This window comes from Trichomycterus rosablanca, chromosome 5 (genome assembly GCF_030014385.1).
Source record: "Trichomycterus rosablanca isolate fTriRos1 chromosome 5, fTriRos1.hap1, whole genome shotgun sequence".
NCBI lineage: Eukaryota > Metazoa > Chordata > Actinopteri > Siluriformes > Trichomycteridae > Trichomycterus > Trichomycterus rosablanca.
The window spans coordinates 52776143-52792668 of record NC_085992.1 but is presented as its reverse complement, the minus strand read 5'-3'; the positions used below and the strand labels follow the sequence as shown (position 1 = coordinate 52792668).

The 16526-nt window shown below is 38.7% G+C and overlaps 1 protein-coding gene across 3 annotated transcripts in view; it reads left to right on the top strand.

Moving 5' to 3' along the window:
- Positions 1 to 16526, top strand: part of col17a1b (collagen, type XVII, alpha 1b) — a 35594-nt gene that overhangs the window by 8026 nt on the left and 11042 nt on the right. For all 3 annotated transcript variants that reach the window (XM_062996346.1, XM_062996344.1, XM_062996345.1), the window contains 26 exons: positions 3577 to 3837; positions 4016 to 4063; positions 4376 to 4405; positions 5212 to 5259; positions 5546 to 5692; positions 5868 to 6035; positions 6458 to 6532; positions 6684 to 6740; positions 7670 to 7822; positions 7982 to 8065; positions 8647 to 8688; positions 8775 to 8924; positions 9064 to 9279; positions 10015 to 10065; positions 10190 to 10216; positions 11793 to 11819; positions 11943 to 12005; positions 12090 to 12188; positions 13473 to 13535; positions 13620 to 13655; positions 13747 to 13800; positions 13901 to 13936; positions 14013 to 14048; positions 14155 to 14217; positions 15788 to 15823; positions 15910 to 15981. In XM_062996346.1, the coding sequence (XP_062852416.1) occupies positions 3577 to 3837; positions 4016 to 4063; positions 4376 to 4405; positions 5212 to 5259; positions 5546 to 5692; positions 5868 to 6035; positions 6458 to 6532; positions 6684 to 6740; positions 7670 to 7822; positions 7982 to 8065; positions 8647 to 8688; positions 8775 to 8924; positions 9064 to 9279; positions 10015 to 10065; positions 10190 to 10216; positions 11793 to 11819; positions 11943 to 12005; positions 12090 to 12188; positions 13473 to 13535; positions 13620 to 13655; positions 13747 to 13800; positions 13901 to 13936; positions 14013 to 14048; positions 14155 to 14217; positions 15788 to 15823; positions 15910 to 15981 (2142 nt within the window). The remainder of the gene's footprint in view (positions 1 to 3576; positions 3838 to 4015; positions 4064 to 4375; positions 4406 to 5211; positions 5260 to 5545; positions 5693 to 5867; positions 6036 to 6457; positions 6533 to 6683; positions 6741 to 7669; positions 7823 to 7981; positions 8066 to 8646; positions 8689 to 8774; positions 8925 to 9063; positions 9280 to 10014; positions 10066 to 10189; positions 10217 to 11792; positions 11820 to 11942; positions 12006 to 12089; positions 12189 to 13472; positions 13536 to 13619; positions 13656 to 13746; positions 13801 to 13900; positions 13937 to 14012; positions 14049 to 14154; positions 14218 to 15787; positions 15824 to 15909; positions 15982 to 16526) is intronic.

Below are 16526 nucleotides of genomic sequence, written 5' to 3'. Positions count from 1 at the left end.
CAATTCGTCTTGGAAATGACATATACAAGTCCTGCACAGTGGTCAGAGGGATTTTAAGCCATTCTTCTTGCAGGATAGTGGCCAGGTCACTACGTGATGCTGGTGGAGGAAAACGTTTCCTGACTCGCTTCTCCAAAACACCCCAAAGTGGCTCAATAATATTTAGATCTGGTGACTGTGCAGGCCATGGGAGATGTTCAACTTCACTTTCATGTTCATCAAACCAATCTTTCACCAGTCTTGCTGTGTGTATTGGTGCATTGTCATCCTGATACACGGCACCGCCATTGGATGCACATGGTCCTCCAGAATGGTTCGGTAGTCCTTGGCAGTGACGCGCCCATCTAGCACAAGTATCGGGCCAAGGGAATGCCATGATATGGCAGCCCAAACCATCACTGATCCACCCCCATGCTTCACTCTGGGCATGCAACAGTCTGGGTGGTACGCTTCTTTGGGGCTTCTCCACACCGTAACTCTCCCGGATGTGGGGAAAACAGTAAAGGTGGACTCATCAGAGAACAATACATGTTTCACATTGTCCACAGCCCAAGATTTGCGCTCCTTGCACCATTGAAACCGACGTTTGGCATCGGCACGAGTGACCAAAGGTTTGGCTATAGCAGCCCGGCCGTGTATATCGACCCTGTGGAGCTCCCGACGGACAGTTCTGGTGGAAACAGGAGAGTCGAGGTGCACATTTAATTCTGCCGTGATTTGGGCAGCCGTGGTTTTATGTTTTTTGGATACAATCCGGGTTAGCACCCGAACATCCCTTTCAGACAGCTTCCTCTTGCGTCCACAGTTAATTCTGTCGGATGTGGTTTGTCCTTCTTGGTGGTATGCTGACATTACCCTGGATACCGTGGCTCTTGATACATCACAAAGACTTGCTGTCTTGGTCACAGATGCGCCAGCAACACGTGCACCAACAATTTGTCCTCTTTTGAACTCTGGTATGTCACCCATAATGTTGTGTGCATTGCAATATTTTGAGCAAAACTGTGCTCTTACCCTGCTAATTGAATCTTCACACTCTGCTCTTACTGGTGCAATGTGCAATTAATGAAGATTGGCCACCAGACTGGTCCAATTTAGCCATGAAACCTCCCACACTAAAATGACAGGTGTTTCAGTTATTTTGTCCAACCCCTGTACATATATACACACATACATACTTTTATACATACATACACACATACATACATACAGTATATACATACATACACACATACATACATATATACACACATACATACTTTTATACATACATACACACATACATACATACAGTATATACATACATACACACATACATACATATATACATACATACACACATACATACATATATACACACATACACACATACATACTTTTATACATACATACATATATATATACTGTATATACTGTATGTATGTATGTGTGTATATACGTATGTATGTGTGTATATATGTATGTATGTGTGTATGTATGTATGTATGTATGTGTGTATGTATGTATATATGTATGTGTGTATGTATGTATAAAAGTATGTATGTGTGTACACATGTATGTATGTATGTATGTGTGTATGTATGTATATATGTATGTATGTGTGTATGTATGTATATACAGTGTATCACAAAAGTGAGTACACCCCTCACATTTCTGCAGATATTTAAGTATATCTTTTCATGGGACAACACTGACAAAATGACACTTTGACACAATGAAAAGTAGTCTGTGTGCAGCTTATATAACAGTGTACATTTATTCTTCCCTCAAAATAACTCAATATACAGCCATTAATGTCTAAACCAAAAGTGAGTACACCCCTAAGAGACTACACCCCTAAATGTCCAAATTGAGCACTGCTTGTCATTTTCCCTCCAAAATGTCATGTGACTCGTTAGTGTTACTAGGTCTCAGGTGTGCATAGGGAGCAGGTGTGTTCAATTTAGTAGTACAGCTCTCACACTCTCTCATACTGGTCACTGAAAGTTCCAACATGGCACCTCATGGCAAAGAACTCTCTGAGGATCTTAAAAGACGAATTGTTACGCTACATGAAGATGGCCAAGGCTACAAGAAGATTGCCAACACCCTGAAACTGAGCTGCAGCACAGTGGCCAAGATCATCCAGCGTTTTAAAAGAGCAGGGTCCACTCAGAACAGACCTCGCGTCGGTCGTCCAAAGAAGCTGAGTGCACGTGCTCAGCGTCACATCCAACTGCTGTCTTTGAAAGATAGGCGCAGGAGTGCTGTCAGCATTGCTGCAGAGATTGAAAAGGTGGGGGGTCAGCCTGTCAGTGCTCAGACCATACGCCGCACACTACATCAAATTGGTCTGCATGGCTGTCACCCCAGAAGGAAGCCTCTTCTGAAGTCTCTACACAAGAAAGCCCGCAAACAGTTTGCTGAAGACATGTCAACAAAGGACATGGATTACTGGAACCATGTCCTATGGTCTGATGAGACCAAGATTAATTTGTTTGGTTCAGATGGTCTCAAGCATGTGTGGCGGCAATCAGGTGAGGAGTACAAAGATAAGTGTGTCATGCCTACAGTCAAGCATGGTGGTGGGAATGCCATGGTCTGGGGCTGCATGAGTGCAGCAGGTGTTGGGGAGTTACATTTCATTGAGGGACACATGAACTCCAATATGTACTGTGAAATACTGAAGCAGAGCATGATCCCCTCCCTCCGGAAACTGGGTCGCAGGGCAGTGTTCCAGCATGATAATGACCCCAAACACACCTCTAAGACGACCACTGCTTTATTGAAGAGGCTGAGGGTAAAGGTGATGGACTGGCCAAGCATGTCTCCAGACCTAAACCCAATAGAACATCTTTGGGGCATCCTCAAGCGGAAGGTGGAGGAGCGCAAAGTCTCGAATATCCGCCAGCTTCGTGATGTCAACATGGAGGAGTGGAAAAGCATTCCAGTGGCAACCTGTGAAGCTCTGGTAAACTCCATGCCCAGGAGAGTTAAGGCAGTTCTGGGAAATAATGGTGGCCACAAAAAATATTGACACTTCAGGAACTTTCACTAAGGGGTGTACTCACTTTTGTTGCCGGTGGTTTAGACATTAATGGCTGTATATTGAGTTATTTTGAGGGAAGAATAAATGTACACTGTTATATAAGCTGCACACAGACTACTTTTCATTGTGTCAAAGTGTCATTTTGTCAGTGTTGTCCCATGAAAAGATATACTTATGTATGTATGTATGTATGTATGTGTGTATGTATGTATATATGTATGTATGTGTGTATGTATGTATATATGTATGTGTGTATGTATGTATATATGTATGTATGTGTGTATGTATGTATATATGTATGTATGTGTGTATGTATGTGTGTATGTACGTATATATGTATGTTTGTGTGTATGTATGTATAAAAGTATGTATGTGTGTATGTATGTATGTATATGTATGTATATGTGTATGTGTGTCTACCTTGAGCTGTTGTAATACTTGACTTTCCCTCTGGGATTAATAAAGTGATCTATGTATGTTTGTATGTAAATGTTTGACTTTAGCTGTAGCTCAGTTTTTAGCATTAATACTTTCCTCTTGTCTCTCAGCTACAGTGGGTGTTACTGCCGTGGGCTCGGGGTTCGATTCGGCTCTGTTCCTGGGAGATGAATCCACCGTGAGCAGTAGGAGCCGAGGGAGGCGTGGCAGCAGTGGCGGTTACGACAACGTGACTGCAAAAGACTCGGGTTCGAAGAGCAGATCCAGTTCAGGGGGGGCGAGAAAGACTCAAGGGTTTTCCTCCTCTATTGGTCAGTCACCTATGTTTGAGAGGAAGACGATTGTTACGTCTCACACTGGAGGTTATGATGGTAAATACACGATTAAACACACTTCAGACACCACAATCATCTTCAGACATGAAATTATCTTACACACACTTAAAAACATGTCAATATCATGTTATAACACATAATATAATCACAGTCAGTTATTGTTTATGTTTAGTTTAATATTTATTTAAAATTGTTAGATTTTTTGTGTGTTTAGGAAGTTCGAGTGGCAACTCATCACCGGAGATCACGAGGAAAGATTACGGTTAGAAGTTTAACCTTTTTAAGAGTATTATGTGTTTTAATAATTAATAAATCATTCGTGCAGCGACGCCCAGTAAAAGCCCAGTTTTAAAGCAGAGGTGACTGGTAAGACTGGAATGTACTCAGTTATGTAGCAGCACGATTCTTGGCTGGTCAACATGTAAATGAAAAGCTCCGTCCAGTTTAACCTCTGTTATACTGGTGCTGCTCACTCCCATTACTCCCATTAGTACAGACACTGTGGCGGTGATGTGAAATAACTGGAGATCAATAAAAAATACTTATATAATAAATTATTCTGTGTTTTTAACAGGTTCATCAAGAGGCAGATCTCACACCCGAGGTAACATTTAATTATACACAATTTCCTGATGCTGAAATATTTTATACAGGATTAAACATGATGATGTTCTACACTGTTGTAGCTAAATTAAAGATAAAAAGAACTGAATTCTTATATTTATAAATCACATTTCCAGAAAAGTTGTGAGGGAGGCAAAATAAAAGTGAAAAGTTTATAAAATATTCAAGTTAGAGCGTTCCACAGTGAGCAGGTGAGTTACAGGTACCAGGTAAGGGAATCATGATCGACTAAAGGATCAGTCTGTACAAGCAATGATGGGGCGTGGCTCATCACTGGGTTGCAAACTTCAATCAGTTCAAAAACAACATTTATCAAAGATTACAAATAATTTAGTTTTTCACCATCTACTGTACATGATACTGTAAACAGATTTAGAGAATCTGGAGAGACAGAAACTTCAGTTAAATGAAGCAAGAATGGAGAAAAATTACACTCACAAACCTGCAGTGATCAGTGTCCTCAGTTCGTCACACATTAAACAGTAGAAATTAATAGGAACGCTGATGGAACACAGGGGGGGAACACGCCCCCATCCTGACTTTTTTTGGAATCTGTTACAGCATCAAATTCTAAACGTGTTTCTATTTACAAACTAGAATGAAGCTGATCAGTGAGACACTTGAAATTAAATAAAGATTGAAGAGAATAAAAGACGTCACACATTCTTCTATTTACTGAATTTTAATAAACGTCCCAACTTTTCCTGTAAATGTGGTTTGAATTATTAATTAAGTCAAATGTAAAAAATTAGCTTAAAATCTGATCTAATGTTTGTTTTTTTGTAGAGAGTGAAATACGAGCCCGATTACAGAGTGCGTCTCCTTCAACCAGATGTACGTTTGTTTACATCACATTCAGGCCTCAGTTCCAGTTACAATTAAAGAGTTTTAAAGCTTTTAAATCTTAATTTTAGTCAAACTGATATTATAATGCTTTTACTGGTGTATTATGTGGATTTCACTGAGTGTGTAATGAAATAAATCTGCTGTCGTTCAGTTTACTTTGTTTATGAATAAACTGATTTATTTTAGTTCATTCAGAAAAGTTAAACTAATTGATAACAAAAAGTTAAACTAATTAATTATAGAATAAAACTAATTCAGACCGTCCTGGTTTCAGGGACGGAGCTCGATGACGTGAAGAAGCTGGTTCAGAGTGGACGCTCGTCCAGCGTCAGTCCTACACGTTCTACAGCCTCCACCACTCTGCCCGTCCCAAAAAAAGCCAAAGTCGAGGCTAAGATCATCAAACACGACACCCAGCCTGGTACGACACACCAATAAAACTTCCACTCACAGGATGATATTTTATATTTTTATTATTTATTTATTAACAGTTTTTAATGGGGATGTATAACGAGCTCATGGACAGGTGTCCAGATACTTTTGACCATGTAGGGTACAGCTTTCTGAATAAGTGTAATATGTGTTTGTAATTGCAGGCCAGTACGACACCAGTATTCTGGATTCATTACTTCCATCCTACACATGGACCAGCTCCTCACTGCCCTCCAACACCAACAGCACAGCGTTCGGCTACCAGAGCAACACCAACAACATGACCACGGGGTCGAGTCTTCTACACACCACCTCCCCCTCATCACTGTCCGGTAAACACTAACTAACTCTAACTCTAACACTAACTAGTCTTCATTTAGCTTAGTGCTGTTAGTGCTGTGATTTTAATCTTCTAGCACACACACAATCACCTGTCTGAGCAAAAGTATTCACCCCCCACCACCAAATACATGCTTACACACACACACAATCACCTGTCTGAGCAAAAGTATTCACCCCCCCCCCCACTTTAAACAGTTAGAGTAGACCACTCAGTTAGAGTAAATCCACCTGCAGGCATGTTTTGGGGTGGTGAGAGTAAACCAGGAAAGGAATGTAAGAAAAGTTCCATAGTGAGGTTTAAGCCATGCCCCCATACCCTCCATCCTTCCCAACCCCTAATGCTGTGCAGTATTCACATTATATTTAAGTCTACATGTTCTCCACCCTGAATTAAATCTCCTCTGATTTTCAGTGTACGGCTTCCAGAATAATCTGGCCACACCATCCACTGCAGTTCTCACATCGAATGCTGTTAACACACATTCAGGTACAGCACTTAACATCAGGCTCATTTATACAGTAAACGAAGCCCTGATCAATGTTAATGTGTGTGTGTGTGTGTGTGTGTATGTGTGTATGCGTGTGTGTGTGTGTGTGTGTGTGTGTGTGTGTGTGTGTGTGTGTGTGTGTGTGTGTAGGATACGGTGTGCAGAAAAACATTTCTCCTGGACTCGTCAGTACTGGAGTATCTACAGGTACTGAAATCCTTACTATAAACCACGAGTGTTCTTTCATCCAGACGTTTTAAATAGTTTATACACACAGTTAAAGATAAAGTTTACATGAACTAAAGAACGTGAATGTCATGACAGCCTTGGAACTTCTTTTATAAACTTATTTTCTTCAAACTAATTGAATGAGACACACAAACGTGTATCAGTATTTTTGGTTTTATCGATTTATTGTGGGTTTCAAAAAATATTTTAAAATCCGGGTCAAAGAAATCAATGAACAACTGTGATTATTCATTAGAAAGTTGTTTTTTTACACAGCTGAAATGAGAAATACTTAAAATTAAATAAAGAATTAAAACTCTAAACTTCTCTAAGCAGGAGATTTTGTTAATACTACTGACCCTAAACCTACTGCTGGTCTGTATAACTTAAAGTTGGGTTATAGCATGATTAAATCATCAGGATTTTATAACCAGCTTCATCTGCTTCAGCTGTGATGTGATATAAACACTGTCCAGAGATTCAATGTTCAAGGTGTGTTAGAACCACGATGTAAACTAAGGAGCTGCTTAGAAGAGCTGCTTAGCTGTGCTTGTGCCTAGATTTAGTTTTGGAGAAAAATAAAGCTTTAGAAATCACTATTCCAAAGTCCTGAACTCAATCCTATCAGGAGTATGTGGACTAAAGTGGAAAGTCGACTCTGTGCTTAAGCAAATTTACTCAAAGGTTTAACCTGAATTGTTCCAGACTATTAACAAAAGGACAGATCTAAGATTTTTATTTGGATAAAGATCATTTATTTATTCAGTCACAGGAAACTTGCAGAAATAATAGAAATCTGAGTCCGGCACGACAAACGTTTTCTATTCAAATGTCTTTAACTTTTGACTTTAACTGTATTGACCCGGATGTTTTGGACCCCCTGAATGATGACCCCCTCCCCTCTTCAGGCATGACAGCACGTACTGTTAATGATGACGTACCCCGAAAGTTCATCATCCTGGAGAAAGAGAACGTTCCTATAAAGAAGGACACGGAGGTTCTCATTCTGTCGAAGGACAGCGGGAAGCAGTTCTCCAGCGGCACCTTAAACGGAAAAGCAGGTACAAAAATAAACATGAATAAATCATTTTACATTTTTAAATACATTAATTTAACAAAAATACAAAGGTTCAGTTCTGAATTAATAGGAAATGGGTTAATTATGAGTTTTATAAAGTAAAAATAGTAAAATTGTACTCTTAAACAATGTTGTTTTTAAGGATCCATTTCTGACGTTTCTCTGAAGAAGGAGGGAAGCGGCTACACTGAAGCAGCAGCGACCAAATTAGCTTCAAGTTCCTACTGTAAGCTTTTATAAATGTTTTATAAATGTCTTATTAAATGAATAAATTGCTCTCATTCTGGTCGTCTATATAAATATATAAAACCTAAACAGAAGACTGGAATAGTTTTCACTCATTTACTGATCAAATCCTCATAAAAATGTGTTTACTCACTCACTCTCTTTCTTATCCGCTTATCCAATCAGGGTCACGGGGGGTGCTGGAGCCTATCCCAGCTTTTCAATGGGCGCAAGGCACACAGTAACACCCTGGACAGGCAGGGCAGACACACATAAACACACACACACACACACACACATACACATTCACCTATAACGAACCCAGGACCTTCTTGCTGTAAAGCGACAGTGCTACCCACCGAGCCACCCAAAACGTGTTTAAAAATAATTTCATGTTTGTTTAATTGATGTTTTAGGTTGATGAGCTCCAGGATGCCGAGAGATTTTGGAATGTTTAAATTATAACAGACATATTAGGTTAGATTTGGAGTTACAGCTTTTAATTAATCAACTAATTATTAAACAGTGAATCAGTAATTCTGATGTAAGGATTCTATACGTGATTCTGTTTTTCATTTACAGACGGATCTTCAGCTCCAACTAAAGATAAAGCCACGTATGCAGGTAAGTCTTTTATTTTTTACTTTTGTATTTTCTGGACTGTGTCAGGACCTGATATGTGAGCTGTGGTTCATGTTGGATGTTTGTAGAAATCCAGTCAGAGAAGGGTGGTGGTGGAGGAGGAGGCGGCGGCTGTCTCGGGTGTGGTCCCAGTTGTTGCTCCTGGTGGAAGTGGCTCCTCGGGCTGCTGCTCGGCCTGCTGCTGCTGCTCGGTTTCCTGTTCGGACTCATCGCTCTGGGTAAATCACTTTATTATCATGGATGTGTTGGTCTTTCTTTTTTTAAGGTCTAATTCTAGTCCAAAAACACCCAGAATACTCTGCAGTGAATAACACTGATGGTACTAAGCTGCCACGACTGTTGATGTTTGTGTTACAGCGGAGGAGGTGAGGAAGCTGAAGGAGAAGATGAATGTACTTCAGAGCATGGTCCACGCCGGCGGGGCTCACAGCAGTCGACAGGTTGGTAATGGGATGTTTATGGACATGGACAAGTTCGATAACTCACTGAACCTTGGAGCAACAGACACGACCAACCTGCAGAGGACTATACAGAGCCTCCTGGATACTGAGATCAAATCTGAGGCTTTCAAAGGTACTGACACACACACCAACAATATATATATATATATATATATATATATATATATATATAAAAATATGAATATATATCGCTCGGTGGAGCAGCGGTAAATTACGCTAGCACACTACTGCTGGGATCCGCCAGTCGGGCACTACATACAGACATGATTGGCTGTGTCTGAGGGAGGACAGGGGGCGTGGGATGACAGAGACCCTGCAGTAGAATGGCTTTCTGTCTGGGCCAGTGATAGCTCAGTGGTTAAGGTACTGGACTAGTAAACAGAAGGTTGCCGGTTCAAGCCCCGCCACCACCAAGTTGCCACTGTTGGGTCCCTGAGCAAGGCCCTTAACCCTCAATTGCTCATCATGTTCTGCTCATTGTGTAAGTCGCTTTGGATGAAAATGTAAATGTAAATGTCCGGGGTGTGTTAATACACACAGTGATTCCCGGAAAGCCAGTCCCACTGCAACCCTGACCAGAATAAAGTGGGGGTGAAACATGAAAATGAAATGAAACACTCTGTATGAGCTAAAGTATTGAGACGCCCTCATTACTCCTAATTACTGAGTTCATACGTTTCTATGCTGCATTAATTCATTATATTTTATTATAGGTGGGTTTTTCCTCCTCCATAACAGAGACACAATAACTTATTAATATAAAAATGAAGTTTATTTAAACAAGCTGCACTTTAATTTACAGGTTTATTTCAAATGTATAACATTATATAATACTTTCATTATTTAGCTAAACTGGCTCACTCAGTAAAAGGAGAAAAAGGAGATCGAGGATCCAAAGGTAGGAAACAAAAACACTAGAAAGCTCTTATTTATAAAATAATAATAATAATTTATACTTTATTTAAAAGTCAGACAGCTGAGACTCTTTATGTTTGATCTTGTAAAATTATTTCTGTTTTCAGGTGATTCTGGAGAACGAGGAGCTAAAGGTCTGTAAAAGCTAAATTAGAAGTAATTATATACAGTATATATACTGAAGAACAATAATAAATGTGTAATAACATTTTTTAGTATTTATAAAATCTATAATATTATTACATTTCTCTTGAGATAAAATAAATGATCTATTATAAAGCTCACACAGCGATTAGCATTTTCAGATTCTCAGAGAAGTATTTATTAATAATATTAATTTATTAAGAATTTATTAATATCCAAACGAGTGTGGTATTTGATGGTATCTAACTTTTTGAAGAACAGTATAACAGTACTAGAACTGTACTGTAACTGTACTCATGCAGTAAAGTACTGATATATTTACTAAATGTAAATAAATTTACACTCTATGTACTGAAAAGCTTGTTAAATGCAGTAAATGAAGATTTGTGGTCTGATAATTCTTTATTAATCTTTATTAAACTCACAAAAGAAAAGATTTCCAATTTTTAATGAACAACTTCCTTGTATTTTGTACCACTGTACTGAATCATTGTGGAATGTTTCAGAACTTTAAACTTAAATATTTTCTCTTATTTTGCCCGACCTGAACTGCAAGGGTTGCAAGCATTAAAAAAAATCTTATTATTTACAAAATACACTGAAATTATTCAGCCAAAACATCAGTTTAATAATGTTCAGTAGAATAAATCAATTACAGATTATTTTTACAGCATTTAACAAAATGTCCCAACTGTTCTGAAAATTCTGAATATTGTAATTACATATAGTATATAGTATGTATGCAGTTTGTAGTATGCAGTATGCAGTATGTAGTATGTATGCAGTATGTAGTATGCAGTATGGAGTATGCAGTATATAGTATGTATGCAGTATGTAGTATGCAGTATGCTGCATGTAAAAACAACTTACGTTGACCAAAGTGCTGTACATCGAATAAGCATACATAACACAACATTATATTAAAAAAGTAAAAACCAAATAAAAATACAGAGTAAGAGACAAAAAAAAACAAATACAAATAGACTAAACAATTAAAATTAACACAGCTCCTCACTGTTCAAATGCCAGCTTATAAAGGTATGTTTTTAGCAGTGATTTAAAAACAGCGGCTAGTACTGTATGTATGCAGTATGTAGTATGCAGTATGTAGTTTGTATGCAGTATGAAGTATGCAGTATGTAGTATGTAGTATGTAGTATGTATGCAGTATGTAGTATGCAGTATGCAGTATGTAGTATGCAGTATGTAGTATGTATGCAGTATGGAGTATGCAGTATGCAGTATGTAGTATGCAGTATGTAGTATGCAGTATGTAGTATGCAGTATGTAGTATGCAGTATGTAGTATGTATGCAGTATGGAGTATGCAGTATGTAGTATGCAGTATGTAGTATGCAGTATGGAGTATGTAGTATGTATGCAGTATGCAGTATGTAGTATGTAATATGTTGTATATGTTATGTAGTATACCGTATGCCCGCCAAGATAAATATAAATTATTTTTTAGGTTCAGGGGACTTTAATATCAGGTGGTTTTATGATTTATTTGTCATGTATATAAAAGCAGAATATATAACATGACTAACAGAACTGTGATGTGTTTCAGGAGAAAACGGTTTTCCAGGGATGCCAGGTAAGAAATCCATCAATGTGCTACATTTATTTATTTATTTATTTATTTTAATGTAATTATGTTATTGTATGTAATTTTGTTATATAATCTGATGATCTAATAATGTTTATTGATCTTTGGTAGGTTCTCCAGGTGTAACTGGACCTGCAGGACATGAAGGATCAAAGGGACAGAAAGGAAGTGCAGGTACGTTCTCTATAGTGTGATTTTATTGGTCGATCTGTCTTTTATCTGAATGATTTTAATGATTCTTCTCTCTCTATGCCACAGGGGAGCAGGGGGCAGAGGGGGTACCAGGCCTCAGGGGCCGAGACGGGCCTCCAGGACTACCAGGAATACCAGGCTCATCAGCACTGAAGGGTGAAAGAGGTTAGAGTTTACACCCCCCAACTATAACCCTAACCCCCCCCCCCCCACACACACACACACACATATACACATACACACACTCGCTGTTAACCAATCAGAGCAAGACGAATCAGTTCAGATTAATTTCACTTTAATGTTTTCTTTAATCTGTACAAATTAAATTACAGCAAACTTAAATCTTATAGAGGGAAATAAAAATAAAATCTAAAACGATTTAAGGGGGCGTGGCTGTGTTCAGAATGAACCAATCACATTTTAGCTGATGTTAGTACAGTACCTGATATCAGTGAGAGACTCTGATGAAGCTAAACAGCAAAACATCAGAGCTTCCAAAACCTCAAAGCAAAACATCAAAGGATCTTAGAGAGGAATCAGTCAGGAGAACATACAAAACATTTCCATTACATTACATACAGAACACCAGGAAAGAACCATCATCAACAAATGGTTCAAATACGGCACAACTATGACTAAGAACCGGATGTCCCTCCAGAACTGATGAAGGGGCCAGAAGAAATCAGGTCTGGGACGCTCCCTAGAGGCCTTCAGCAATATTACAGGAGCTGCAGGAATTTGTGACAAGTTCTGGTGTTACAGGGTGTGAATATTTATGCAACCACATTATCATTCATCTTCTATTTTTATGCACAAAAGAAAATAAGTTTATTTATTCAGGTTTTCAGTAGAAACGAACCCCTGCGCTGATATTCAGTTTGATTTGATGGATTTATGTGAGCGTGCAGCATCAGGCTGGTTTGGTCGAACCCAGTAAATCTAGTGGTTCAACAGATTCAATCTAATTCTTGCAAAAACAACATTTAAAATTAGCAGCATTTTTGTTTAAATTTCAGTCTGTTTTAGTTGTAGTTAAAGTAATTATTATTATTATTATAAAAGCTAATGCTAAACACAATGTGTAATTCTTACTCTTAAACACTTTATACCTCACTGTTTCATTTTTAGTATAAAAGCTGTAAAACTGACCACAAACTACAGAAATAATAACGTGTCGTGTTTTTCTGCTCTCTGTTATCACAATTACAAATTATTTATTGGACTTTATGGGATTTAGTATAAGAACTGTAATGGTTGTAAAGTCCGGTGTGGGTTAAACCTAAAACCATTTACTGTGGTATTTCACAGACACTTTATTTAAATGAAATGCAACATGCATGAAATTAAGGGTCTCTCTCATCAGTTAGTTATATAAATGTGCAGCAGATCACAGATTAAAACTAATTTTATAAAAGCTTAATTAAACAATGTTCTTGTGGTTTCTTTCAGGCTCTCCAGGAGAACCGGGAGCTCGAGGCTTTCCTGGTGCTGCTGGTGCTCCCGGTCCCAAAGGTTTATTTACACTTCATTCAGTTATACGCTGTTAATACGAGGAATCATTTAATTATTGATTATAAATGTTTATGTTTGTTTCAGGCTCCTCGGGCACTAACGGTTTGGTAGGTACACCAGGTAAGAACTGTTATCTATATAAATAAAGTGTTCAGAATTTATACTGAATGTTTGAGGACAGAATGAATGACCTGTGTCTGGTCCTGTACAGGTGAACCAGGTCCTCAAGGCTTCAGAGGAGAAATGGGCCCCGCAGGGCCTAAAGGCAGGTTACATAATCATCATCTAATTCCTTTTATAGCTCAATAATCAGATCAACTCAATTTTAAATGATTATTTATGATTTGATTTGATGTTTTGAGCAGGAGACAGAGGGATTCAGGGTCCATCAGGAACTAAAGGTCTGTATCTCTCTTATAGTTTTTAATTTAATGCTGATCCTCACAGGTTTGTAATGTATGGATGGATGTTTTATAGGTGATCATGGTGAAAAGGGCGACCCGGGTGTTCCAGGTAAGAGCTCTTTTAATCTTTAACCTGCTTCCACACATCAGTTTATACAGGAAACAACACGGAATGAGATCCTGTGATTTATCTGAGATTGTAATTATTCTTTCAGGTTTCCCAGGGGCTCCAGGTAAAACTGGAGTTTCAGGTGAGAAAGGATCCAAGGGATCAACAGGTGAGCACCAGGAGTCACAGAGTCAGACACAGTCTTATTTACCTAATGTAAAGTCGTACCAACAGCTCGTCCTTCATTCTCAAATAATCCACAGAACAAAACACCAGTGGAATCTTACACTCAGCTACATAAGGTCAAATTCTTCACAAACAGAAGAAATGTTAAAATCAATAATCTGACTAAAAATTATTACTATCCTAAAATAATTTTTCTGCAAATAAACATGATTGATTTTAATGTTATTGGTTCTGCTCACGTGCATCACACATTACAACACTCAGGTCAGGATCGCTTACATCCATGCTAACAGTGATAGCTCAGTGGTTAAGGTACTGGACTATGTATGTAAATGTAACAGAAGGCTTGTGCTGAGCTACACAAGATGCCTAACGCAACTAATAAGATCAAATCAGAGTAAATACGAGCTGTACTGGCTGCATCACAGCAACATACCACATATAGACAGGAAACACCCTGGACAGGCCACCAGTCCATCACAGGGCAGAGAAAGGAGGAACCGGAGCACCTGGAGGAAACCAACGTAGACACAGTGAGAACATGCTAATTTCCTGTCCTCCCAGCCGGGGATTCAAACCCAGGCCCTTCTTGCAGTGAGATGACAGCGCTACCCACCGTGCCACCATGCTGCCCCAATGTAGAATTTATGTAGGGACTATTGAACTCCACCTTCATGATAGACTGGATGTGATAAACATTAAATATAATTAAAACTGATGCCTGAAACCGGTTCCATTCAAATATAAAACTAGAAGCATTTAAACAGACCATGCCATCATGCATGATGATAAAGTATCCAGGAAAAGGATTGTAGTGAGTCTGTCGAGACTCGGCAATGTCTAAAAAATCATAAACCAGTAACTTAGGAACTACTTAAGAAGTGGTTGCTAGAATTTTAGGTTAGCTTGATAATTTCCTTCGGGATGAATAAAGTATCTATCTATCTATCTATCTATCTATCTATCTATCTATCTATCTATCTATCTATCTATCTATCTATCTATCTATCTATCTATCTATCTATCTATCTATCTATCTATCTATCTATCTATCTATCTATCTATCTAGCTTGATTCGAGTCAATCATATTAGAAATGTGTTTTGTGCTCTAACAGCTCAGCGTTTTAGTTCTTTATAGAAATAATGGATGTCGTTCTCTAAACCGACAAAGAATTGAACCATCCAGACTAATACCAGCATACTGCCAAAAAAAAAAACCAAAAACACAGATCTGAGAGGGATGGGGGTGTTTAGCACTCATGTCACTAATACTCACATCAGTGAGAACTTCATTAACACTGAAATACGTTGATAACACGCTAAATCAAATACTGCGTCTTTAATGAGATTTGAAAGCATGTAATCAGAAACAGCTTTATAATCAGAACATGTGGGTGCTAGACTGGTGTGCCTGTAGACCAGACCTTTCTTTCATTTTCAACAGTTCTACTGTAAATCTGGATGAATTTGGTCTCAGATTATTATGAATGTTTGTTAAGCAGCTTTTTTGTGTATAAATTAAACGATTTATTTCCTGTTTGTACGTGTTTAGGTGCTGATGGTGCTGATGGTGATAAGGGACAGAGAGGTGAGTCCCGCACTGATCAGTGATTGATTAAATCCTCTGAAACTAAACAGGTCGTCACATTTATTCTCTTTACCTCTAATGCACAGGTGACCAGGGAGCAATCGGAATGCCGGGAGTTCGAGGCCCACCTGGGCCGGCTGGTGATGCTGGGCCTCCAGGTACAATAAAGCAATGAACAAATATAAATGTAAAATATTAAATTCATTACTGGCATTTTGTTTTAACTACAGTAATTAATCTTGTGTACTGTACTGTTATACAGAGCCATTTTAATGCCTCCTTCACCCAGCTTTCCTCACAATTTAGTCATATCCATTTCCCTGATTGCCTCTACTGCTGCAGACCTCCACTCCTGTATTGCCCACACGCAGTAATGCACTGATCTCTATTATCCCCCGTCTCTGTGCAGCACCATCGATCAGGCAGCAGAGGGAGTGATTGCAGCAGTTATGAGGAATCCCCTCCGCCGGAGTTATACCCTCCTCATAACTGCTGCAATTACGCCCTCTGCTGGCTGATTGATAGCGCTACACAGAGTTCCACGGTCTAGCCGATTGTTGTCTGTATAGATGGTTATCTGCCGGTAACAGAGCTGAGATTTAATCTCTTAAGTTTATTTAATATATTTACTCTTAAGTTTGACATTTATATGTCTGGTCTAGAGTTGGTGCAGTTTTATGCCGATGTCCTGATACAAGCCTCC